The following is a 26,493-nucleotide window of genomic DNA, read 5'->3' as shown; positions in this document are numbered from 1 at the left end:
TTGCCAATCAGATCAATACATATTTCAGTATAACAAGGTACATTGTAGCATTTTGCTATTTCTATAGAGTATGGAATAAATGAAGTATTTGACCCCCCCAAAAAAAAAAATAATAATCATAATAATGATAATAATAAAAATTTAAAAAATGAAGAAAATGTTAATCAATTCAGGTTCCATTATAACACGGTTGGTTAAGGCATTCGTTAAACTCTATATATAACAAATAATGTGATTTCATCAATACAAAAAAAAATTTAAAAAATGTAGATAATCTAGACTTTGTTTCAATGTTAAACCCTGGCATTGACTTCAAATTCACATAACATCAAGACCCTTTAATTAATTTATGGACTTCAAACCCATGTTTCTTATGTATTTTTTTAACAGGTCCACACTATTGCATTCAAAATGCATACATTTTCACTTATTTGATGTACGATAAAACAGCAATGTGGATAAAATGACTTGCTCAAGGGCGTAAATGCTGTGCCGGGAATCGAACCCCCGAGACTCGAATCTCGAAACAAGCGTCTTAGACCACTCTGCCATGGCACCTAAACCTTGTTTTGAAATATTGTTCTATGAAATTTACTTCTTACCGATATCGCAGTAAGATCCAGTGTATCCTTCGTAACAATCACAGCTCGAGTTACCAATCAGATCAACGCAGGTTCCATTATAACATGGTTCGTAAAGGCATTCATTAATCTCTGTATAAAAATAGACCTTGTGATTTCAAACGTTAAATGTATAGCCAAATAAACAATTAGGACATTTTTGTCCTTCAAATTTTAATTCCTAATATCAATTTAAACTTCTACATAATGAGCCTTGAATTCATTTATGGACATCAAAACTGATCAAAACGCAATTAGATCCAGTACTTTGTATATCCTTGTAAGACATAGAAAACTATACCAGCCTATCTAACGGATGACAAATTAAACACAGAACAAATGTATCCTATCGTATAAAAATGGTATATATTTAAATTAATACAAAAACCTTCTAAAACCTACCAATTTCGCAATGAGATCCCGTAAATCCGTTGAAACAATTACAGCTAAAGTTGCCAATCAGATCAATACATGTACCATTATGACAAGGGGCATCGTAGCATTCGTTGATCTCTTTGGACAGAAAACGAATAATAGCATTTTAAGGTTTATACAATTTTTGAAAGAGATTTATGAGTCTATAAATCATTGCATTTGGAGGCAAAGTTGCTCAACTGTAGTATATTCTTGATGTTATAATTCAATCTTAAGTTTTGTATTTAGGCTTATGCTTCTTCGATAACATACCAATCTCGCAAAGACGTCCTGAAAATCCCTCGATACAATCGCAGCTGAAGTTGCCTATCAGATCAACGCAGGTGCCATTTTCACACGGATCATCGAAGCATTCGTTGACCTCTGTATAAAATCAAGATGACAAATTAGAAAGTCAACTTTCATTTGCGTTACTTGATAGTACATTAATCATGTTAATTGACACTAAAATGTTTTTATTATATAAATTATTTTGCAAAGTAACCATGTAAATCTCGAACAAAACCATCTCGGTATATGTTACTTACAATATCAACGCAGGTTGCATTATAACAAGGTTCATTGTGGCATTCTATATTTGAATCAATTACTTTTGATGAGGGAAACAAAGTTTTGAATGTCAAATACTATTTACTGATATTGAAAATGGTGATTGAGGAGCCATTAAATTGGATTGCAGTATAGCAGCATCACAATTGCATCGCCATCATTATCAAAATCACCTCCATCCTCCTCATCAACACCGCCATCACCGCTATCATCAGCAGCATCACATTATCATCATCATTTTAACTATCTTCTTAATTATTCCACAAAATCATATGTCAAAGAAATTAGAATAATTTTAAAAGATTCCGTGATCACATTGCTCGAACTTTCGTAGATGATTCCACATATACAATGATTGAATCCTTTATCTTCGTTATCCTTTCTTTCTTCCAAATTTCAAGTTCTCTTTTCCGCTTAAGGCATAATTGCAATCCAATTTTTAGAGCAATTTTTTTTTAATGTTATCTACTGAGGAACAACAAGACAGAGGAGGGGGGGATATCAGTTCTAACCTGTTTGGCAAAGATCTCCTTCATATCCGGCAAGGCAAGCGCACTTGAAAGAATTCACTTCATCCATGCAGGTAGCACCATTATGACAGGGGTCACCTTCACAATCATCAATATCTGGGGAGCAAGTCATGAAACAAATAGTCCATAGTTCCTACAATAACCTGCTGAAATCCTTGCAGAACAGGGGCCCGTTGCAGAAAGAGTTGTAATCAATCGCAACTCTAAAAATCACGCGCAACTTGATTTTCAACCAATCAACAGCGCGCATTTGGGACTTGCGATTGATTTTTTGACTTGCGTTTAAACGCAACTCTTTGTGCAACGGACCCCAGATTTGTCAGTAATCACTGTTTGCTACTTCCATGAAACTCCCCCCCCTAGCTGATTAAGTGGAAATGTTAATACATGCAGACAATATGCGACAAAGTTGATTTAGCACAATATTTGTACATTTTAAAAATCTTTTTTAAAAAGTTTCATGCAACTATGCTAATCGATTCACTCACGTACAACAAAGGAAAGAAAGCGAATCATATGAAATCGTGCTCCTATCAGATCATTATCACCGGGAGCCAGCAGAAAAAAGGGTTAGTTATATTTTTAAAAACTGTTTCCCGAAAATGAGAAATAACCTTAGCTAGCATCTAACATATTTTCTGAATGTGGGTGTAAGAAGGCCTGGACTAATTAGCAATACTGGGTGAAAGCTCGATCACAGAAGATTTGCGGTATTTGCAGACTCTTCCGTTGCAACCTCAAACTCCTATACTTGCCATAATCACAGTCGTTCCCAGTAAATCCCTCTGTACAGTCACAAGAATATCCCTCGACTGTCTCTGTGCATTCCGCAGCATTTAAGCATGGCATACTCCAACAAGCTGGAAATTATATAAGAATTTCTACCGGTTACAAAGTTTGCTTCAAGATATTGCCCAAGATAACGGCAAGGCTTGTTATCATTGAAACATGATAATCAATGGCTAACCATGAATAACACGGATGAAGATTTCTAAGGAGTCATAACATCGTAAATATGAATAAGATAGAGAGGGGTCAGTGTTGATCAATGCGGTAACCTAAATTTTGAATAATTCCCAATTCCTTCATCGATTTATTGTTCTTACTCTTATTGTTTTTATTTATCCTTTTTTCTTTCTTTATTTTTTCATATGTTATTTCCTGTATTTTATTCCATTCTATTCAAGTTTTATATTTCTTTCATTCCACCTTTATTTACTCATGTATCATTATATACATAAACCCACCTTCACCCGACAAAGGAAATCATAATTGTTATAAGTGTTGAAATTCTGTCTATCTGACGGTGAATCGGATCGGGATCGCCCTAGCCACTAACCCGTCTCAGTGGTCTAGTGGTTAAGGCACCGGCGTTCAAAGCTGCGGGCCCGGGTTGGATTCCCGGCAGAGACATTTTTCGGCATTTTTCCAACGGGTAGATAAGCTTTCATCTATTTCTTTCACACAATATATATACATAATATATATATATATATATATATATATATATATATATATATATATATATATATATATATATATATATATAGGGGTTCTTGGGTTTGTATTTACATTTACTAATGCTCTCGTATTTGGTCATGATTCATCGATACAATATTTTCTCTCTATATTTTAGGTTAATCAGGAAGCATCACAGTCCTCTGGTTTTACTCTTGCTATTATCATCCAAGGCACTCAACCAATTTAATGGATGCCTTCCATTATTTCTTTTCCGTAGAATGCTTGTGCATCGATCAATCGGACAAGGGCCTTGATCCACGCAATGGACATGTTGGATATGGGCACTTAACAAATTGCATCATTATTCATATGCCCATGACATGGAGAAAATCACCTGGAAATGAGCACACCATCATCTGGGAAACACTGTTCTCTGGAGACCGGATGTCCTCTCCGTGGACATGGCGTATAGAGTTTGCCAACGCTGTTTTGGGCGCCTTCAACACAAGCTGGATTGTTCTTCCATCCGGGGAAGTTATCTCTAAGCAGTTCGGTGGATCCCGACACATTTGACTTTCAAAACCTAAATTAAATTCCAATTCGATATTTATGTCATTTTTTAAAGAAGACAAGACGTATTTTCAAACCATAGTCAAATTAGCGTGATTATATAAAGTAATATTGTAATAATTTTTTATCAACAATGGTCAATTTTCTAATCATGATAAAAGCTATTACTGATCAATAATTACTGTCTTTTAGGTATACATGGATACCGGTTCAAAGCGACCGCAACAAAATTTCATTAATTTAGATAAATTACATGCTTCGCTCAGATGTTGGGCCTGAGATAACAACGACAACGTTTTCCATTATATCTATTAAAAATCTACAATAATTGTCAAATTCACAATTAAATTTAAAGCCGCTCTATAGACGGTTTTTCATTTATTTTTTGTTATAGGAGACACAACGTTTTCATCAGTTCCTTTGCTTTTTTTTGCAACTGCGTTTTGTTACCCACCTTTGAGATGTAAAAGTGTGATCAGTAGCAAAGTGAAGATAGGAACAAATTTCTTCTGTAATAAATGAAAGAAATCCAACGAGAAAATAAAACCTAAACTGTTAATAAATTTATCCTGCAGCAGAGTCTGTAAGCTAACTGCACTGTGTAATATTATATGCATTGTATAAAATGACAGAAAATTGGTATTTGGTGTGTAAAACCTTACAAATTTCCTGTAATTAAACTTTTACTTTCCTATTTTTTTTTTATAAACAAACCAGTTCTATTAAACTGCAGCAAATCTCCTGGAGAAAAAAAAATTAAATATATTTTCTGGGAATCATTATATGTTTTTTTTCATTTATTCTGTAAAATCAATTTTTAGCAGTCTACACTGTAAAAATGTTGCTTGAAATTTTAAGCACATTTTTAAGCCCGTCACTATAATAACTATAATTTAAACCTTTTAAACAACTGTGGATTTTGTTTAAACAAGTAGTTTAAAAGTTTAAACAATTATTAAAAAAAAGTGTAAGCAAATTGTTGTTAAAGTGACAGGCTTAAACAACATGTTGTTTTATTTTACTGTGTAAGTAGTTGAAAATGGTGGAGAAAAAATATTAATATAATTATAGTTATGATATCTTGAACATTTCGCTTTTATTTACAAGCCATCAGGGTAATGTTTTCATGACCAAGACGGCAAAAAGTACAATTAAATCATTATCTAAAGGACCGATAGAAAATCGACTTAATTGTTGCAAACGTAGATCAAATATTTGTTTTAAACATTTATCTAATTTATGATGAAGTTAGGCCACTCCTGTTCTTGGAAAATGATTTAATGAATTTATTTTAAGCCTTATTTTAATCAATCTCCCCCTCTCACCCGAATAAGGCCTGATGATTTTCATTATTGCTGAAGTTTTTTATCAACTTCGTCTTTAGCGTGACCAAATTATAGGAAATGTATAATATCTATTATAAAAAAAAATAAAATCCTTCCTGATATCAAAATGCAATCATTATTATTTTTTAACAAGTGCACACCTAGTTACATAAAATGCATTTATAGCATTTCCATTTATTTGAAAGCGGGGTAAAAGAGCACTGTGTATTAATTAAATTCCTTGCTCGCGGGTATAGGTGCCGCGGCCGGGGATCGAACCCCAGACTTTCCTTGTATAGCCAGGCGCCTTAAACCATTTGGCCACGACACCTCCACTGCTATCGAGACAATAATCGATAATCATTGGCATTAAAGTGGAGGTGGCGTGGCCGAGTGGTCTAAGGCGCCTGGTTATACATGGAAAGTCCGGAGTTCGATCCCCGACCGCGGCTCCTATGCCCATGAGCAAGGCATTTAATCTACAATGATCTTTTACCCTGCTTTCAAATAAATGGAAATGCTATTTGCATTATTGGAAACTAGGTGTGCACTTGTTTAAAAAAAATAAAAAAAATAAAGTCTCTATCACTCGGAGGAGGCAGATTTGCACCCCATTATTATAATAATCTCCACATCTATAAGTGTTTAATTATTAACCTGGCAGTAATATTGGTTCATACAATCATATATTAATATCCGCCACGATCTGTTTAATTTATCGGAAATCGGCGCGCTCCATGCGGGGCAAAGTCATGACAATCAGATTTAAGATATGATTGTGATATTTATGACGGAAATGAGAAATTTACAGGTGTCGGTAAATATGGTAAGAGATTGGACTTGTAGATGGAGATTTTTTAAGGATGTATGCCAATAAAATACAATAACGCGTCAAAGTGTTGTATAAAACAGTGTTATGAAATCATTTCTAAAACGTACAAAATTAAACATCCTTGAGATTAAATATAAGCCGAATATGAAAATCCAATAATAAAGTGGGAAGAGAAGAGAATCGGGGATAGATATCATAACCATGTTTTTTGGAAAAAGACATAATCTTTCAACAATTAAGGAGTTAGAAAATCATGAAAGAAATTATAAAGCTATTGATAACATCGATGTTTTCAAAATTTGTGGTATCATTGTAATGTATGAATATCAGAAACTTAATCTACGTTTGGCATATATGGGTATAGGCCTATTTTAATACTGTTAACGAAATTTCGATCCTACTACTACTAATACTACTGCTACTTCTACCACTATACTACTAATATTACTATTACTTCTAGTATCACTACTACTACTTATACTACTGTTACAAACATTTCTATCATTTATACTACATTACTTCTTACATGATTATTAGTAGTTCTACTTCTGCGACGAGAACTATTACTTCATCTATTATGAGTTCTAGTACTATTTCAGATATTATTTTAACAACTAATGCTACAAGATGTAGAATAATAAAGAACTTACCATGGTGGTCAATGATGTCACGGTCAATCGCGGTCAGCTGGTCGACACTCAAGGTTTAGATTCACGATGCCGATATATCTTTTAAACCACAGATATTAGCGCATGACTTTGTGGTGTTTTTCAAGGGTGATTTCAATTTCAATGAAAAGTGCAAAACCCAGTGAAATTTTTTAGGAGGAAAATCTTATAAAACGATGGACGGTGATCGGCGCTACATTCAGAGGCCTTTATGGTGCATGAACCCTGAACAACACACCATGGTGGTGAAAGAAAATCTGAGGATTATGTTCAGACTTTGCAACATATATATTAAAACAATCTGATTGCCAAGGTGTCTGGTTTGGACAGCCAATCAGAACCCGTTATCTCAGTGACGTATTTTCTGCTCCCCGGTTGTTATGTCTGGATTATCTTTGATAGAGTTTGAGGTTCAATACGGAGATGATTTTGTTCTTCCTCCTCTGTTCATCATCCTAACTATAACATCAGAATCCTTATTTACACCTTTCCCCCAATAGATTTGATAGTTGGGATCTCTGGGTCCCTTTCCTTCAAAATTACGATATTTTGTTGGCTTATGAAAGATTTCCTGATCTAACTGCGGTAGGATATTGACTTTACACTTACTTTGGAGTTATCACTCGATTTACAGTGACAAGTAATGAGATCTACATTGATTAGCTGGGAAAAGACCGATGGACAACATTAATTATAGCATTGAGATGATGATTAACAAAACGCAAATTTTTCAAGCTCTCTCCTTCAAAATCAGCCCATCTCTTTCGTCCCCTCTCTATTCCAATTCTCTCTCTCTCTCTCTCTCTCTCTCTCTAGCTTCCTCCCTTTTAACATCTCTCTGTATCTCTCTCTCTCCATCATCTTCTCTCCCGTCCCTCTCTCTATTCACCGCCATTATATATTATTCAACTGTTATTTTGTCATGATTACTATTATTATTCTCGTAACTGTATAATATATTTTCAATACATACAATCCTTGTATGATCACTGACGTTGATGTTATATTAATAAAGCCATGTCCGCCATATGCTATACAGCGTGACCCACAAAAAATGTTAATGAAACTTTAGATGGGTATAATATCAAAATACATTATATCATTTACCTTTACACCCGTGAACTAACATTCTTTTCTACAACTGGATGAAATTTTATGTTATATGGTCTAATAACCATAAAAATATGAGCATTTTACAACAGGAAACCTCTTAATCAAGTAGTATGGGCAGTCAGATTCAGCTAACAATGCATCTATTCACGTTCAGCTACACGCGTAAACCTGCAAGGAATTTCCTTTCTTCAGGACTTGAAGATGACCTCGGCCCCGTCTTACAAAGAGTTGCGATTGATCCAATCAATCGCAACTATGGAAAAGCAAAGTCTACATATAAAATGCATGTTTATTTAAAAAAAATCTAGATATGAATGTATGTCCATAAATTAAATGTTTGGACTACACACGTTATTCATTGAAATAACGAAACTTGGATTGAGAGGTTTTGACGAGTCAGTGCTGAAAGAAGGCTCATATCTCCGTGTTCAATGAACCTTATTGCATAAAATTTGATCCAGTTGTATAACATAAATCATAGTTTACGATTATATAATTATATAAAATATGATGTCGTCATTTTAACATCATACTCTTTTAAACAGACTTTAAAATTTTTGCGGGACACGCTGTATTTTCAGTCGTATGCAGTGATATATTTTTCGCCCTGGTGTGTTCGCCCACCGGTGATTTTCACCATGCTAATAACGCTTTGTGATGATTGCATGATTCTCTACTGTTTAGTGTAAAGGAGATTATGCATACAGCAGGTGTAGCATTAAACATTATACACAATCGATCAAATAAGAAATCAAGGTGAAAAATTTGATAGTTTTGACAACATAATGAATTCATTAATATATATATTGTTTGCTTGGCATCTAAAAGATACAAGTATCACGATTGGTATAGTAGAATGCCCTAAACAAATACAAAAACACATTTGAAGAATTGGTACCATATCTCTGGGCTATGAATGGTCCATCACTGTTTACTTAAAGCACAAGTCTACCCCAACAAAAACTTCATTTGAGTAAAAAGAGAAAAATTCAACAAGCATAACACTGAAAATTTCATCAAAATCGGATGTAAAATAAGAAAGTTATGGCATAGTAAAGTTTCGCTCATTTCACAAAACAGTTATATGCACATCTCGGTCGGTATGCAAATGAGGAACTGATGACATCACTCACTCACTATTTCTTTTGTATTTTATTATATGAAATATTTTTATTTTTTCGTCATTGTCATGTGAAATGAAGTTTCATTCCTCCCTGAACACGTGGAATTCCATTATTTTAACATTTTGTGCTTCAGGCAAGGAGGTCTTAATCGTCAATTTCGTAAAAATTAAAATATTGTATAATTCAAACAATAAAAAACAAAAGAAATAGTGAGTGGGTGACATCATCGACTCTCTCATTTGGATGTAACTGGCTCGTTCATATAATTATTTTGTTAAAAATGAGCGAAACTTTGAAATGTCATAACTTTCTTATTTTACATCCGATTTTGATGAAATTTTCAGCATGGGGGGGGGGGGGGTCGGGTCGATATAGGAGAAGTAAGCATGTGGCAACTACAGTATTATGGATACTTACGGCTAAACCCAATCGGCTGTGCCTCGATCGTGGTTTATAACAGTTTCATAGACCCCTACCCTTGCTAAAGCCCCTTTCACAATTGAGGGTGTGACATCTTACAACCGTTGTGATTGTGTGCAACATAATATTGTGATGATCGTATAACGATCGCACGAGCTATTGTGAAAGCCCCTTATCAAAACCAATCGACGAACCCGCACCCGCAAAAGATGTTTATTAAACAAAATACTCATAAGATTTTAATACTCCACAACGCCTTTCCTCGGTGAATCTATACCTCACACACAGTGCAGTTAATAGCAAAATCTAATGACGAGAGCTGTACAGGAGAGGGTGGAATCCCTCTCGCTTAGCCTGGCGGAAATCGTCGGATATCGATGGATAGCGCCACCTCCACACTAAACTCAACCAAGCACCTCTACATCATTATCTTAATTGTTATATAGGAAACATTATATTACAAAAATTAGAGCAAAATTTATCTTTAGAGTCCAAATACTAGACTCGTAACAGTGACTCTCTTAGATGTTTCCCGGAGACACATACAAGTTTGTCTCTAACCGATGTCAGGATTTACTGAACAAAATATCAATTTGCATTGTCTAAGCAGGGTCCCTGGTTTAAGCGGTCTCATTTTCAAAATAGTTACAACTCTCACCATCATGTTTTTACATATTATTATTATATATATTTTCTTTCATTTGAGTGATATATATACATGTAATTTCTTTAAAGAGGTTTGATTTCTATTTTATATCAAGGAGACGGCCCATCGAGATCTGTACCATACTCAATGACGGGTTTTGGGGAAAAGTTTTCATATCCATGTGTCGTTTCATGCGTTGATGCCAGCTTCTTGCCATCTTTAGTGCGAGGAATTCCTGTGTTCGATACTCCTTCCATAGAGAAAGATTGTCCTTCTGCCGCTGCAACGCATTCTCGTACAAAATACCTTTTGCTTGGTAGGAGATATCCATTTAGATCAACATCTTCTGTTTTTGACTTCTTCGATGCTGTTTTCAGATCCATGTACTCATGTTTCACCACATTTTCATCCCCGTAAAGAGACAATGTATTAATCTCTTCCTTATTTCTGAAAGATTTCGCCAAGTCATCTGTGACATCACAAAATTCCTTGCCAGATGTCTCCTTTCCATACACTGATGGTCGACTTGCGTCCGTCAGGAGACGCTCGTCTTTGTCAAAGTCTTTATCGGTTTTGGGTGTTTGGTAAGTAGGGTTTCTCCTAGCATGTTCATTTACCTCTTCTGTCTCGCCACCTTTCATATCTTCCAATGCCATCTTATGACGTCCAAGAGTGTTTGTATTTGGTCTATCCGGCAATGGGGGCGGGGCGTAACTTGAACCTTGGGGTGCCGAATTAGTTGATAGAGCATTACAGGATGCGATATTCATCACATCTACATAACCATAATCGTTCAAGGTCCTGCTAGCCATGCTCATTTTGAACCTCCTGATGCAGTAAGCAAGTGATGCGATCAAAACGATACTCACGAACGAAATAAACGATCCGATAAGACCTGGTATAAACGATCCTTTAGTTGACTTTGATATTTCAGGCTTACTCTCCTGAAACGGATGTGTAACTTTGGTAAAGATGTTTTCTGGACTTGTCAGCTTGACCGCGTGAGGGCTTTTCTCACTCGTGGAGATGTCCGTACTGGGCGTCATCTTCTTACTCGTATCTATAGAAAATGTTGGGAATTGGAATGACATAGAATTTAAACCCTATAAATGTAAATGTATATGTAAAAAGTATTCCGATTCATTTTCTAATGAAGTGAATGTGTATATCATACAAAATACTTTTTTTCCAAAACATCTGAAAGCCATTTTCTAATGGTAAAGCTCACCATTAAACTTTCTGCGTGAATGAAATCGAGATCTGGACCAAAACAAAAAATGGTGCTCCCTTTTTTCCTTTCTGGTGCAAAATTGATTAGACTGATATGCTTAATCATATTTTTTTTGCATTTTTTTTAATTATAAAACAGTATGAAGATTTATAGGATAAGAACTGAGTAGGAATGAATTATCCTTAAACATGTTAAAGAGTCAACTCGTGTCAACTCGTAAAAAATGAACCTTCAGTTTTCTCTTGTAAATTTGAAACTGAAAGGAAAGGTCCACCCCAACTAAAAGTTGATTTGAATAGAAAGAGAAAAATCCAACAAGCATAACACTGAAAATCTCATCAAAAATCGGATGTAAACTAAGAAAGTTATGACATATTAATTTTTTTTCTTAATGTCACAAAACAGTTATATTCACATCCTGCCGGGTATGCAAATTAGGAAAGTGATGATGTAATCCACTCACTATTTCTTTTGTTTTTTTATTATATAAATAGAGAAAATCCTATTTTATCCTCATTGTCAAGTGGAACAAAGATTAATTCCTCCCTGAGCATGTGGAATGAGCGTTGTTTAATACTAAATGATTCAGTCAAGTTGGTCCTTATTGTCGAATCTATAAACAATGATATATTGTATAATTCAAACAATAAAAAACAAAAGAAATAGCGAGTGAGGGATATCACCATATCACTGTTTTATGAAAAATTAGCAAAACTTTAAAATGTCATAACTTTCTTATTTTACATCCGATGTTGATGAAATTTTCAGCGTTTTACTAGTTTGATTTTTCTCTATTTATTCAAATCTAAATTTTTGTGGGGTGGACTTGACCTTTAAACAAAGCATATGTAAACATGTATTAAATCTTCCTTTGTGGAAAAAATATTCCGTTAAGCAAATGTAAGAAAGAGCATAATAGTGCAGGCTTCCTCAAAAATAATACAATAAAGTACGAAAATAATCATTCAATGTAATCTTGATCACCTGCTTGTCTGCATATGACGCTGGCATCTTCCTTGTGCATGCAGTTATGGACTCTTATTCCATTATGTTTACAGTTCTGGATGTTTGTTTCTGTTCCATTACACTGAACCTCATCCAGAAAGATCTCACCAGACCCTTCTCCAAATTCTGCATTGGGTAGAGCCGCTAAAGCCCCATCAAATCCTAACTGTCTGCAAACAACGGTAGCGTCATCAAGGTCCCAAGAGTCGTCGCAAACACTCCCCCAAAAGCCTTCATGGAGTACCTCAACTCTCCCCTGCGATTCGTTTAATCCATTGAGAAGTCGAACTGATAGGTAAAAAAATAAACAAAGCATTAGCCACTAAAAATATGAAGTGTTGGTATAAATATTCAGTAGTAGTAGTAGTAGTAGTATTTATTTCCGTATTAAAAGCACAATTATATACAATAAAATACGGTGGATAGCCCACATTCAGCGTGACTGGCACAGTGACGCTGGTCTTCCGTGGGGTCCAAAACATTTAACATTAACATATAAGTTGTAGACACAGTATAACAAGATTAAAATAAGAGATTTACAGAAGAATAAAAGAAAATAGTGACGAACATAAATGGTTAAAAATACAAATATTAACAGTAAACATATTCAGATAAAACACCGGGAAAAAAAAGGTATAGGGTGCAAACCTAATTGGGGATGAGGGGGGGGGGGGGTATATCGGAGTCCATGTGGCTACAGATCAACAATCTTAGATTTGAAGATATTAATACTAGGGGATGATTTAATGTGAGGAGGAAGGGAATTATAAGCCATGGCGCTTTTATACTTGAAGGATCTTTTGAGGTAATTTGTTCTTGGTTTGGGTAATTTAAATTTGGTTCCGAAACGGGAGGGATACGTATGTGATACTAACTCAAATTCATTTCTTAAATATTTTGGAGATAGATTATTCATGATCTTATACATGAGAATAAGGGAATGATCGCTTCTTCTTTTGTCCAACAATTGCCAATTTAGTGTATTGTGCATTTCCAAAGTAGATATATGAGATTCGGGTTTAATCTGAAGTATAATACGACCTGCTCTGTTTTGTAGTTTTTGGAGGCGGTCTGTGTATTTCTTAAAGGATGCATCGTAAACAACATCGCCATAATCAAAGTAAGGTAGGATCAACGAACTATATATTAATTTCAGAATCGATTCACTTAAGGATCGCCGCAATCTTCTCAGAAAGCCGACTAATTGACCTATTTTTTGCAACATGTTGTCTATATGCAGATTAAAATTCAAATAATCATCAACTATGATGCCTAGGTATTTGACATGATTAACTTGTTCTAATGGGGTATTATTTAAGGAAACATGAAGGGCGTTTTGTTTGGAAATCATATTCTTGCTTCCAATGAGCATACAGACCGTTTTTTGACAGTTAACACTTAACTTGTTCTGGCACATCCATTGGTACATATTTTCTAAATCTGAGTTGAGAGCCTCATTGATTCTATCAATGGAGGGGTGTGAAAAATACAAAACGGTGTCATCCGCATACAATTGGATATGACATGTATTAATACATTTCACTAAATCGTTAACATATAAAATAAAGAGCAGTGGCCCCAGGAGTGATCCCTGGGGCACACCGCAGTTAATAACTGATTCATAAGAGAGTTCCGAATTAATAAGAGTCCTACAAACCCGGTTTGACATGTAACTTCGAAACCATAAGGATGGTGTACCAGAAATACCTAGGTTATTCATTTTTTTCATAAGAATATCACAATTCACGGTGTCGAATGCTTTTTTTAAATCGACGAAGACGACCCCAACGTAATGTTTCAGATCGACCGAGTGAAACCAGTCATCGGTTACCTTTAGGAGAGTGGTAATAGTTGAGTGCCGTGGCCGAAAACCGGATTGGGCAGGTGTCAAAATATCATTCTTTCGCAAAAAATCTAAGACTTGCCGTTGAACAACCCTTTCCAGTATTTTAGATACGCAGGGCAGAATTGAAATGAGCCTATAGTTCGAAGGAAAATTTTTATCGCCACCTTTGTGAATTGGGATAATCTTGGCTTTTTTCCATTGTTGCGGAAATATACCGCTTGACAAAGACAGATTAATCAACTTAGCAATGCTCATTGATATCTCCATAGAGCATGCCTTCAAAACAAAGACAGATATCTTGTCAACACCGACAGACTTAGTGTTTTTAAGATTTCTTATGATTTTCAAAACATCATGTTCGTTCACCTGAGTAAATACAAAATTCTCATTTGTATGATTATCATTTTCTGTATGGGGGTTCATATCAGGTATTTCACTGGCTAATTGCCTCCCTACGTTTGCAAAGTAAGTGTTGAATAGGTTAGCAGTTTCAGTATTACAATCCGAATTAGACGAAACGGTAGGTATTTCACGTTTTTTATTCGGAATAATGGACTTTAAGGTTTTCCAAGTCTGCTTTGGGTTTACCTTAAAATGTGTAAATTTATCAGAGTAATACCGTTTCTTTGATTTCCTTACTTCATTTGTTACCTTATTACGTAATATTCTGTACTCGCACATAAGTTTTTCATCTTTCAGTTTGCAAGCTTTTCTTTTAATTTTGTCACGTTTTTTCATGAGTTTACAAATATTTGCATTCATCCAAGGAGAACCCTTTGTACTTATTCTTTTTGAACGATTTGGCATGTGTTTGTCAACAACATGTAAAAACATATTTTGCCATAATTCGACAGCATCATCAACTGAATTACACTGCTCTATACTTTCCCAATTCTGGTTACGAATATCATTTCTAAAGTCATCACTATTGAGCTTGCTGCAACTTCTGAAAGAGATAAATTTGGGCTGAGCACAGATCTTAGAGTTCCAGGTCAGGAAGCTAATCGAATGGTCACTCATCCCGTTATGAATTACACCATGATTGACTACGTTTTTAGTGTTGTTTGTTAATAAATGATCTATCAGTGTAGCAGAAACATTTGTGATTCTTGTTGCTTCTTTGGTATTAATTTGAACCAGAGAATAAACATTATTTATTTCAACATATTTCTTGGTCATACTTGATAAGGGTTTAGCTAGGATATCACAGTTTACATCACCTGCTATAACTATGTCACAATTCATTGTGTCAATAACGCTAAGAAATCTTTCATACAAATTAAAGATTCCAATATCTGAAGATGGTGGTCTATACCAAGTTGATACGATAAGAGGTTTTGAAAACTTGAGATAAACTTTAATAATAAGTGCTTCTAAATCATCAAGAAATTCATGACTTATTTTTTCAAAATGTAATGATTTGTGGAGATAAATGGCTACTCCACCACCCTGTCGAACTCTGTCTTTACGAATCAAATTATAATCGTCAATCATGATTTCCATATCATAGATAGATTCATCTATTTTGGTTTCATTAACTGCGAATATCTGAACCTTGTTAGTCTTAACAAATGTTCTCACTTCTTCAATGTGTCTCAGTAGGCTGTTAACATTTAAATGGGCGATCTTAAGGCCATTACCACGTAATTCTTGGTAGTATAAACCGTGCATACAAGTAATGTTTCGGTTGGTAGTGTTTCTACTGACATTATCTGACTCCGGGATGGTAATATTTTCCGATTCATTATAGAAGGGCATGTCTTTAAAAATACAAATGCTGCATTGCCAACCGAAAAAGTTCTCTGACTTGTCATTGTAGATCTCTTCAGGAATACCAGCACAAATGATATGTAGCCATTGGTTGCATTTAGTACACTTAAGTCCCTTCTGATTGTTCTTAACCGGTTTCATACAACAGGCACATGGGTATTTGTAGATACTGAACTCCATTTAGATGATACAGTCTCATATAAGACGAGTAGATGAATATGGGGGTTAAATATTAAAAAAAAATATATAAAATAAAAAAAAAAAATAGTTCGAAAATTTAAAAAAAAAAAAAAATTAAGTTAAGTAAAGTCAGTGAGGTAACGGGGAAAAGTACAGCCGACGGACGACCGTGTCTCTAATTATATTATTTTGCAATGCACGCTGGATAAATAAACTGTGTGAACAAAATAGGAGTCCTGGCTTTCAGTCCAAGTGCTAATCCTGCTTAAAAATGAATAGAGAGCCGTGATAAAGGTTGGAAGTCTCTATTGTTGTTAACATAGTGCTTGCTTCATCAGCGAAATGACATCTTTCGTTGTGCAGTCTTATTAAGATTATTGGTTTTATATCCCTACGCGTATCATTAAAAATGTCGTTTTCACTTCAAAATGAGGTACAGTAACGTTGCATGTTTACCCCAAAACCATTTCAAGACATCTTCCAGTTACAAGATGTGAGGTTTTATTGCATGCACTTAAATTGGTATTGGTGGTGGGTTTTTTTACCCGATTGCCGAGAAAGCATGAATACTTGTAAACAAGCAACCAGAGGACCGACGGCTTAAGGTCCTAAGGACCTGGTAATGAGAATTAATGCCTTACCAAAGGGCACTAGCGCACCAAGTGGGAATCGAGCCCGGGGGCGGTATTCTGAACATTGTCTTATCTCCATATTTTATCTTATCTCAGAGATATGACAAAATCGGTATTCTGGTGGATGTCATAACTTTTGTCACAAAAATTGTCATAAAATTTGTCTTATCTCTTTGGCGCGCACCAACAATACGCGGCTTTAATGCGCGTAATCCTTTTATACAAGCAAAAGATATGACAAAAGTTATGACAGGGGGTAGCAGTCATAAATTTTGTCATATCTTTTAGTACCAAATATCCCGATACCCTGCCGACTGAATGTCAAGCATGTAACGATATCATTTAGATTAGATTGTGGTATTAGTTTCACTCATCATCCACGACAATTTTTAAAATTATTTTTTCATGCTACAATTAGTTAGGCCCTACATATTAATTTCTCTTTTTTTTCTCTGTTTTCCTTATTTTTCTACTTCTCCTCTAAAATCCTTCACAGCTCCCTGTCTCTCTTTGTAATTAAGCGCATCAATATTCGCGTAGTTGCGCGATGCCACCAACAGAATTGGGAATACCCCCTACCTGTCACGGGGCATTCCTATTGGCTAGAAGGGCTCCCACTGGGAACTAACGATGATTTTGATTGGATTGCTTCCGAAAAGATGGGCGGGAACTTTGAGAGATATGACAGGGAAAAGACAATGTTCAGAATACCGATTTGTGACAATCATAGCGGTGTCACATCTCGGAGAGAAATGACAAAATTTATGACAAAAGTTATGACAGAGTTACAGAATACCACCCCTGGTCACCGGAATACGAATCCCGCGCTCTACCGACTGAGCTATCGCGCCTCCTCAATGTTTGACTTCCAGTGCCATCACCGGTATTGCAAATTACCAATATCACGCTGTATTACATGTTCCTTCTAACAATTTTCTTTTCTTTTTAATCTCTGATCTATTCCAAAAGGGTACAAATTAGCCAACCTTTGCACTTATGTAGTGACTGATTTGCTAAATCACCCCAATTTTCGGGATTTGAAGTGAACATTTTTTAAGTCAAGAACAAAAACTTGTTAACTATAGGACCAGTAAATAAACCCTTCTTTTCTCCAATTTCGAATACCAGCTTAAATCACCGTTCGATTTGGAGTAAAAAAAATCAAGAAAATTAAATTTTGAATGGCCATGATCTTACCTGTGAATATAAAGTGACGGCAACATGTCTTTTCGACATGGAAACGGTGAATATAACTAAATGATTCCCAATTAAGTATAATGATATACAAAAATGAATCAGAAACATTACCCCCAGTAGAATGAAATAAATGAATATCATTTATTCAACAAAAGAGACATTTTATATCCATCAACAAAATTCCTACCTCCCTTGGAACAAGATGCCCCTGCGTCCCCACTGCAGAGGTAAGATCCTATTCCTCTGTGAAAACAATCTTCGAGGTTATCTTCTGTTCCGACGCATCCTACACGAGTTAGCAGGCCATGGCCATCTCCCTGGCCAAACCTTGGGAAAATCGGAGAAGCTGAGGCATCGAAAAAGCCCATCATTCTACAAGCAACCCTTGCATCTCTGAGATCCCACCAAGTATCACAGATGGTTCCCCAGGTTCTGTTGTACAAGATCTCTACTCTGCCTTCAGCGTCATTAGATCCATTGACAAGTCGAATTTTAAATGGACCTGAGAAACGTGAAGATGATCATGGTGAAGTTGGTGATATGTTTCCGGTATCATATGGGGGTTTTTTTTAATGAAATTTTGCCAATTGTATAACTGCGAAAATGATGGACACGAACAGTCCTTATTATCGCATTAACAGGATTTATCAACTACACAACGGAATGTATTTTAGTGGATATGATTGTGCATGCATACAGGATGAGTTGACATTTTCACAAGACAGAATGAACGATAAGTACACTGCAATTTGCATTCCTTAAAAAAGCATTAAAACTAGCCACTATAGATTCCCTAAAACGGTGAGATAACTTACTCCCAGAGAAGCAAACGACGCTCGCGACCTCTTCATATCCACATTCAGTAACTCCAATTCCTCTGTGCAGACAGTTCGCGAGATTGTCTTCTGTACCCATGCAACCGACATTGTCGAGGAATACTTCTTCCCAGCCCTGGCCGAACTTAGCAGATCCCGGTGCGTCCAAGGCTCCGTCAAATCCCAACATTCTACAAACCACCCTGGCGTCTCTGAGATCCCAGGAGTGATCACAGATAGTTCCCCACGACCCTTCATACATGACATCTACTGTGCCTTCAGCGTCGTTAGATCCACCAACAAGACGAACCTCAAATGGATCTAGAATACCAGGATGGCAAGAACTTTGAGATTGATAAAATTATACCCTCTTAACAACTTTACAAGTAGCTGATATGAAGACAATTATATGCAAGGTATTGCATTAGATAAAGACGAATATTGGAATATGAAGATTTAGTAATGAATTGACTACAAATCATTAAAGAAGCTGCGAAATGCTTGACAACATAAACCTACCTCCCGAGTAGCAAATAGCTCCTGAATCGCTTTGATGATTACAGTCGCTATGTTCAATAACTGCAATCGGACAGTCGGCAAGGTTGTGCTCTGTACCGCCACAGTGGATATCCTTACGTAGAATAGGACCAGATCCTTGACCAAACTTTGCGGATCCCGGTGCGTCCAGGGCTCCGTCAAATCCCAACATTTTACAAACTACACTGGCGTCTCTCAAATCCCAGCCGCGATCACAGAGAGTTCTCCAGGATTCTTCATACAAGACCTCTACTCTGCCTTCAGTAATACCCATTTTGCTCATTCCATTAACAAGGCGAGCTTTGAAGGTATGTGGATGAACTGCAGGCGAAAATTCAAAATCCATTAAAAAACCTAATGATGGCATGTGGCATATAGATAAGCTTTTTCAAAGGAGGGGGCTGAGCCAAAAGTGGGGGACTGACCATGCAAGAAATCACAATCATAATGGTCTTTTTTGGGGGGGTGTGGGGCTGAAGCTCCCCAGCCCCCCCCCCCCCGCGGCCCTGTAGACTACTATACTTAAGCAAATTTCATCTCCTATACGTTGTCAAGTTCAAAATACCATAAATGTTGAAAAACTTTAAGATATCAAATGAGAAGAAACACAATATTTATCGAGGGATACGGACCAAATTTCTACTTTTGTTAAAAATCATCGTTCCTTCTTCATTCTGTTTAGTAAAGGACCTACTCTCTGGCTACTGGCGAAGAGATTACTTACTTCCTGAGTAGCAAACAACACCTGCATCTTCGGTGTGAGCACAGTCGTGATCTCCTATTCCTTTATGGATACATTCTGCCAGGTTGTCTTCAGTACCTGTGCAACCAATGCTATCCAAAAGAATATCCCCAGAACCTTGACCAAACGTAGCCGATCCCGGTGCATCCAAGGCTCCTTCAAATCCCAACATTCTGCAGATCACCCTGGCATCATTTAAATCCCACTCATCGTCGCATACGGTTCCCCAAGATCCACCGTACATGACCTCCACCCTGCCTTCATTACCGCTAGATCCGTCGACAAGGCGAATTGGAAATGGCTCAGGAAAAGCTTTGATAGTGTGAGAAAAAAATTTACTTTATACGCAGATCAATCCTTTTCTATATCTTATCAACTCAGCATTCTGTTAATAATCAGCCTTTGTTTTTTATGCCTACACAGTCTTTTTTAATACATTTTTTTGTCTTAAATGTGTTTCAATGTATCATCAAGGAGTTATTTGGTATCATGTGTGATAACTGGCCAGGCTCCATGTCAAATTTCAAATAATCTCACACATATTTCAAAAGAGTAAGTCCAGTTTCAAATTCCAAATTCAGTTCTCGGAAAGGTGAATGGTAAGGTATTAAATATGAAAAGGTGCCTGTTTAAGTAAATTTTGAGGTATACAGTCCATTAACTATCTTTGACTATTTTTTATTGACAAACTGATCTGGTGTATGAGTGTGATTTTTATGATAGAATGAAACAAACCTCCTGAATAGCAAACTGCTCCCGCAACTGTCCTTTGTGTGCAAGAGTGGAGTCCTGTCCCTGCATGAACACAATCTAGTAGACTGTCCTCTGTCCCGTCACAACCGACCTGATCCAAAATAGGACCAGATCCCTGACCAAACCTAACAGAGACCGGCGCGTCCAAGGCTCCGTCAAATCCCAACATTCTACAAACCACCCTCGCGTCTCTCAGATCCCAGCCGTGATCACAAACGGTTCCCCATGATCCTCCATACAAGACCTCTACTCTGCCTTCAGCATCGTTAGATCCACCAAGGAGACGAACTGCGAGTGCATCACACATTGGTTGAATAACACATTCAGGTAATTGTTCCTATGCATGATCATTGCTTTATATATACATGAATATATAATGTCACCCGACAAAGGAAAATATAATTGGTATAGTGTCGAAAATCTGTCTATCTGACGGTCAATCGGATCGGGGTCACCCTAGCCGCTAACCCATCTCTGTGGTCTAGTGGTTAAGGCACCGGCGTTCAAAGCTGGGGGCCCGGGTTCGATTCCCGGCAGAGACATTTTTTCGGCATCACCAATTTTTCCAAAGGGTAGATAGCTCTGGGGAACCTTGATTTAAAGCTACGCCTACCATTGTTCTCTTCATCCATTTCTTTACAACACATATATATGATATATATATATATATATATATATGTATATATATATGTATGTATCAATTTTGTCTCATGAAAAATGATTTAACAAGCATTAAGTAGGCATATTCATATAGAAATATGAGTAAGTTGTATTCATGATTCATGACTACACCCGTGATTGAAATAATATATACATACATGAGGTATAGTAGGCCTATTTTTTTCAACAATATACTTCGTACATTGTTTAGTGGGAAATGTGGCCATATGTACCATAACAAGAATTATATACATTCCATTCGTCGGAAAAAACAAATTTTCGAATATTATACTATGAATGTTTCTTTTGCTATTATTTTACTTAAAGACGCCTTCACACCTAATCGAATTGCCTGAAATATGCCGTGCGATGGCTGGCGAAGGACATTTTTTAAGAAATCGCTTTCAATGGTAACTGATAGTAAATCGTATGTGGTTTCGTACACCTTCTGAACTAACAGCTGCAATTATTCAAATTCGTGCGGAAAATTTGAACATGTTTAAAATTTCCCGACGAATTGAGAAATCGTTGGTCATCTGTTTGAATTCGCATCTCTTATTTAGTCTTCGTCAATCGTTTATCGTTCGTACGTGCTTTATTGTCGCGCATAGTCCCTCATCGCGCTTTTGCCAAAGTAGACCGATCTCGAAAGAACCCGTAACGAAGCAACACGATGACACAGCGAACAAGATTGCCCGATCTATTTCCTCGTCTTCGTTTCTAATCGCACGCCATTTCAAACCATTGCTTACTGTTCGTTCGTCTTATTGGGTTATATCAACCCTTCGCTCGCCTTCGGCTGCAATCCTTTAAAGAGGTGAACCGAAAATTCGATATCCTTCGCATATCATAATCCTTCGCTTACCATTCGTTGATAAAATTTGACAATAGTTACTGATCGCATGATTTGACTGAAATTTTATTTGAATTCGCGTGCATTTTGTTCATTTTTCCCGCATTTTTCCCTTTTCGTCACCCTTCGTCCGCCTACATTTGGTCAGGTGTGAGGAGACTTTAAGAATCAGGACAGATGACTAAGAAAATAACAACGTTCTTTTAGTGTGTGTGTGTGGGGTGCGTGTGTATGGTTGTGCGCGGGATGTATACCGAGTAGGGTGTGTATGTGTGCGGGAATGCTGTGCATTTTGTCATGAGGGTAAGTGTATTCATCAAAGTATGTTCTTGACTATCGTTGCGTCGAGCAGTAAATGAAATCTTGTTCATTGAGAATATTTAATGCTTCTTCTGGAAATGCTCGCAATGCTTGAAAGTCGGAGGATTTTCCCAATTGTTACTGCATATCAAACTGCAGATAATTAGTTTCCAGAAATGTGATTTTCAATTTGAAATTCAGAAATCGTCAGCCAAATTTTCTGACCCATTATCAAAACTTTTTTATTCACTTGTGCGTACAAGGTGCTTCATTTTATTTTTTTCAAATGAAATAGTAAAATTTAAGAAAGAATTGGCCATTTTAATATCTTAAGGGACGGACAAAATATGATAATTCTCTTCAGGATTTCTCTTTTACCACCATGGTACATGATGTAAACTCACCGTTGAAACTTGATGAAACCATTCTTCTGGATACGAACAAAACTGCCATAAGTAGAGCTGGTAGGTGTACCAACTTTGTGCCATAAAACACTCCCATTTTCTCAAGAAAGAACATTTTGAAATAATACCATCAACACACGCGTTGCGAGTGAATAAAAAACGCAATTCTTGAGAATGTCTTGATTACAGGTCGAATGCCAAACAGACAACTGCCAACTTATTACATTATGCAGGAAGATACCTTATATTGACACTTTGACACTTATCTCTGCAATTCAAAACCATTTCTATCATCTGGTCGCGAAGGTTTTTAAAACGATATCAGTAAATTATTGATGAATTGTTCACGTCAGGCCGAAAACAATCAATCAACATCTCAATAATAGTGCCTGATATGGTTTCACATTTAGAGGGCCTTAATAAAATGTTTCATTCTACAACTGTTTGGTCCTTGCATACACAGGCAAAATCAATGGGAATGACATAATTCAGAAACCAACGGGTTAACAGTATAGAAAATAATTTCTTTCACTACAACTTGAGCAGTATAGATACTTAAAGAATTCCCTTGACCATGGGCGGAAATCCAAGGGGACAGAGGGGACGTGTCCCCCTACCCAAAATAGAAGTGGGACACAATATGCAAATGTCCCCCTTCTATTTTTTGTCTTTTATGATGGAGAAAAATACATAACTTCACAATCGAAATAATACATGTATTTTTCACTAAATATGACCTTACATTTTAGGCAAACCTTATTTTCTTTGCTTGCTTGTCAATTTTTTTTTTTTTTTGGGGGGGGGTTAAAATGACCTAATATTTTTGGTGATAACCTTTTTTTTGCTTGTCAAATTTTCCAGGACCTGGTCCTCCCTACCTTTGGGAACAGATTTCCGCCCATGCCCCTAACTACATTTATGTTTAAATTTTAAGTATCCGTCACATTGGATTGAAAGATTACAGATAATGTGACTTTCAGTTCTTCATAAATCAATACAATCACAAGGAAAATGAAGTGAAAGCGAAACTGGACTTCTGTAGAAAAACATCCTTCAATATCTTCAAGCCATGAATCCGATGATGCAACGTCCACCATATTAGTACCGAGCGCAAACCAGGGCGCCAAACTCGCTGGATCGACAATATGGCATTTAAATTGTCCATACGGACACCGAGGCAGAAAATGAGGCTCAACATAAAATAAATAACCAAACCTACAAGTAATATATGATATAAAGAGACAATTAACTTTAAGTAAAGTGAGATCACAGTTACCATTTAGGTATGAATGTCTTTGCTACTTGAATGTTAATGATCCACTTAGGCCCGTATTCTGAAGTCGGGTTTAACTTTAACTGAGGTTTAACGTTGTAGTTTAATTATGGGAAGCCAAAAGTATCAATTTTTTTAAAATTAACTTATATGTTTATAATGTTTATGTGCTCTTACCTGATTCATCGATGGTGAAGACAATGATCTATTTATACTTCCTAGACAGTTATGAATGATTGGAGGGCCAAATGAGCTGAAGCATGATCTCTACTGTCAGTGATTTATGTAACAATTGGCTGTCCATACTTAAACCACAACTTTAAACCTGAGTTTAAATACGGGCCTTGGTCTTAGCATCCTTTCATTCTGAAATGTTAATGAAATTAACGCTTTTCACGAGATTCGATTGTATTCCATCAAAATGACTATCCATTTTAATCTGAATCCTGTATGCGTGGAGTGAAACTAGACATCTCATAACCATGGTAACAACGATAAACTACTGGCCTAACTACCACAGCGACGAAATTAATAACACATTTACAGTTTCTTTGTTACACAATCTAGAATCTTCTCAGATGAAATTTTCAAGGTAATGAAAACCTTCGAATAAGAAAGTCATAAATATCATTGCAATGTATCTGAAAAGGAGTATCCAAGGGGATATCAAAGGTAGTAATACTGGGTAACGCATAATACTTAATCACAATATTACATTTCGAATGGTCTTACCACTTCTCTTATTGCCTGAAGGTTAAGATGAAGAGTAACCAGAAGTGGGTTACCCGGATCTTTAGCGGATGGTACTTCCGTGGCGTCATGCAGATCTGTGCGCAGTTTGCTTCATGCTGATTGGTTGTTTGCTGCTCAATATATTGAAATTGTATTGACGAAGAGTATTATGGTTTGCTCTAGACTCTGTTGAATATGGTAACTCCAAACATATGAGACTCAACACCTGCATGGGCCCCGTTGCATGAAAAGTTACCATCATGGTAACTTTACCATCCAATGGTAACTCGTCTGGAATCCTTGATTTGGACATGGTTGGTGATGAACATTACCATGGAAGTCACCGTTGTATGGCAAAGTTACCATAATAGTAACCTTTATGCAACGGGGCCCTGTATAGTACTAAGTTTTGGTACATCTAAAGAGACTATTCTTTTTTTTTCTTCAAATTTTGAATTCACCGTCAGCATGGCCAGACGAAAATACAAAGAGTACATAAATTATCATAAAACATATTTGGTTTTAAAGATAGATAGATAGATAGATTAATGGTTTTATTAAAAAAAACAATTCATGGTAGCCCAAAGGCTAAATTTACATTGTTTTACATTGTAAAGATCTTGTTACATGTAAGATTAGATATATACAAAGACCATTTTGAACAACATGAAAATTTCAAAGTAAACTATCAATATACAAAAATCATAAAAATACAAACATAAGCCTCCAAACCAATTAAGTTAGAATAATAAAAGATAACTCATAAATATATAATGCAAATTAAAATCAGAATTAAAATTGAGGACAGGTCTGGAAATGGGCAACACCAGAGCAACGGACGCGACTCCGAGACATACCCCTACACCTCCGAAGCGCTACAGCCCAGAAATGCTCGGTCCCAAACAGCCACTTCTTAGCTGGACAGGCGCAAAAAAACCACCAGTCGCACACACGACGAGAAAGGCGCCGAGAGAAATGTATCCACCGGGAGCAATGGGCATGGCACAAGCTTGTCACACCCATCACTCCCAGGGAAACACACTCCTCCCAGCCACCCAACCCGATCGGATATGCGACCAAAAGTCTAATGCGCCCGTCCAACCAAGCAACAGCCGTCCGGAACCACACACCCCAAACTGCAGCACTCCGAAACCATAGGGGCCAGTCCCGATGTCGCGTCCGCCGCTCCGGTACCGCTCGCGCGTTTCCGTTTTACACCCTGGCGAAGGCATTTTCCGGAAAAGTAGCCAAAAAGCGACTAGTGAAGAGT

The 26,493-nt window shown here is 36.6% G+C and overlaps 4 protein-coding genes across 4 annotated transcripts in view; all 4 read right to left on the bottom strand.

Moving 5' to 3' along the window:
• LOC121432177 (neurogenic locus Notch protein-like) overlaps positions 1 to 2,246 on the bottom strand; it is a 47,585-nt gene extending 45,339 nt beyond the window's left edge. Inside the window, exons 1-2 of the mRNA XM_041630032.1 lie at positions 2,117 to 2,246; positions 1,308 to 1,418 (exon numbers count right to left, since the gene is read on the bottom strand). Coding sequence (XP_041485966.1) covers positions 1,308 to 1,418; positions 2,117 to 2,246 — 241 coding nt within the window. The remainder of the gene's footprint in view (positions 1 to 1,307; positions 1,419 to 2,116) is intronic.
• Positions 2,247 to 10,403: 8,157 nt separating this feature from the next.
• Positions 10,404 to 11,339, bottom strand: LOC121432176. Its single transcript, XM_041630031.1, has one exon. The coding sequence runs from the start codon at positions 11,337 to 11,339 to the stop codon at positions 10,404 to 10,406; it is 936 nt and encodes a 311-aa protein (XP_041485965.1).
• Positions 11,340 to 12,485: 1,146 nt separating this feature from the next.
• Positions 12,486 to 19,780, bottom strand: LOC121432175 (deleted in malignant brain tumors 1 protein-like). The gene is made up of 4 exons (XM_041630030.1): positions 19,489 to 19,780; positions 18,970 to 19,290; positions 18,342 to 18,656; positions 12,486 to 12,817 (listed from the first exon to the last, which is right to left on the bottom strand). The coding sequence occupies exons 1-4, from the start codon at positions 19,778 to 19,780 to the stop codon at positions 12,486 to 12,488; spliced, it is 1,260 nt and encodes a 419-aa protein (XP_041485964.1).
• Positions 19,781 to 20,222: 442 nt separating this feature from the next.
• Positions 20,223 to 22,566, bottom strand: LOC121432172 (deleted in malignant brain tumors 1 protein-like; the record flags this gene model as incomplete). Its single annotated transcript, XM_041630028.1, has 3 exons — positions 20,223 to 20,560; positions 20,984 to 21,289; positions 22,557 to 22,566. Coding segments are annotated over 3 exons (654 nt in total), but the record flags the coding sequence as incomplete, so codon positions are not given.
• Between the last annotated feature and the right edge of the window lie 3,927 nt (positions 22,567 to 26,493).

This window comes from Lytechinus variegatus, chromosome 18, assembly GCF_018143015.1.
Source record: "Lytechinus variegatus isolate NC3 chromosome 18, Lvar_3.0, whole genome shotgun sequence".
Lineage (NCBI taxonomy): Eukaryota > Metazoa > Echinodermata > Echinoidea > Temnopleuroida > Toxopneustidae > Lytechinus > Lytechinus variegatus.
The sequence above is the reverse complement of the archived record's forward strand: the minus strand, read 5'-3'. Positions and strand labels throughout refer to the sequence as shown.

Coding starts and splice junctions, on each gene's coding strand:
- LOC121432176 (XM_041630031.1), bottom strand. CDS start 11,339: ATGACGCCCAGTACGGACATCTCCACGAGTGAGAAAAGCCCTCACGCG.
- LOC121432175 (XM_041630030.1), bottom strand. CDS start 19,780: ATGGGTATTACTGAAGGCAGAGTAGAGGTCTTGTATGAAGAATCCTGG. Junction 19,291..19,488: donor AGCTATTTGCTACTCGGGAG/GTAGGTTTATGT, acceptor CTGGTATTCTAG/ATCCATTTGAGGTTCGTCTT. Junction 12,818..18,341: donor GGCATCTTGTTCCAAGGGAG/GTAGGAATTTTG, acceptor TTTACCTATCAG/TTCGACTTCTCAATGGATTA.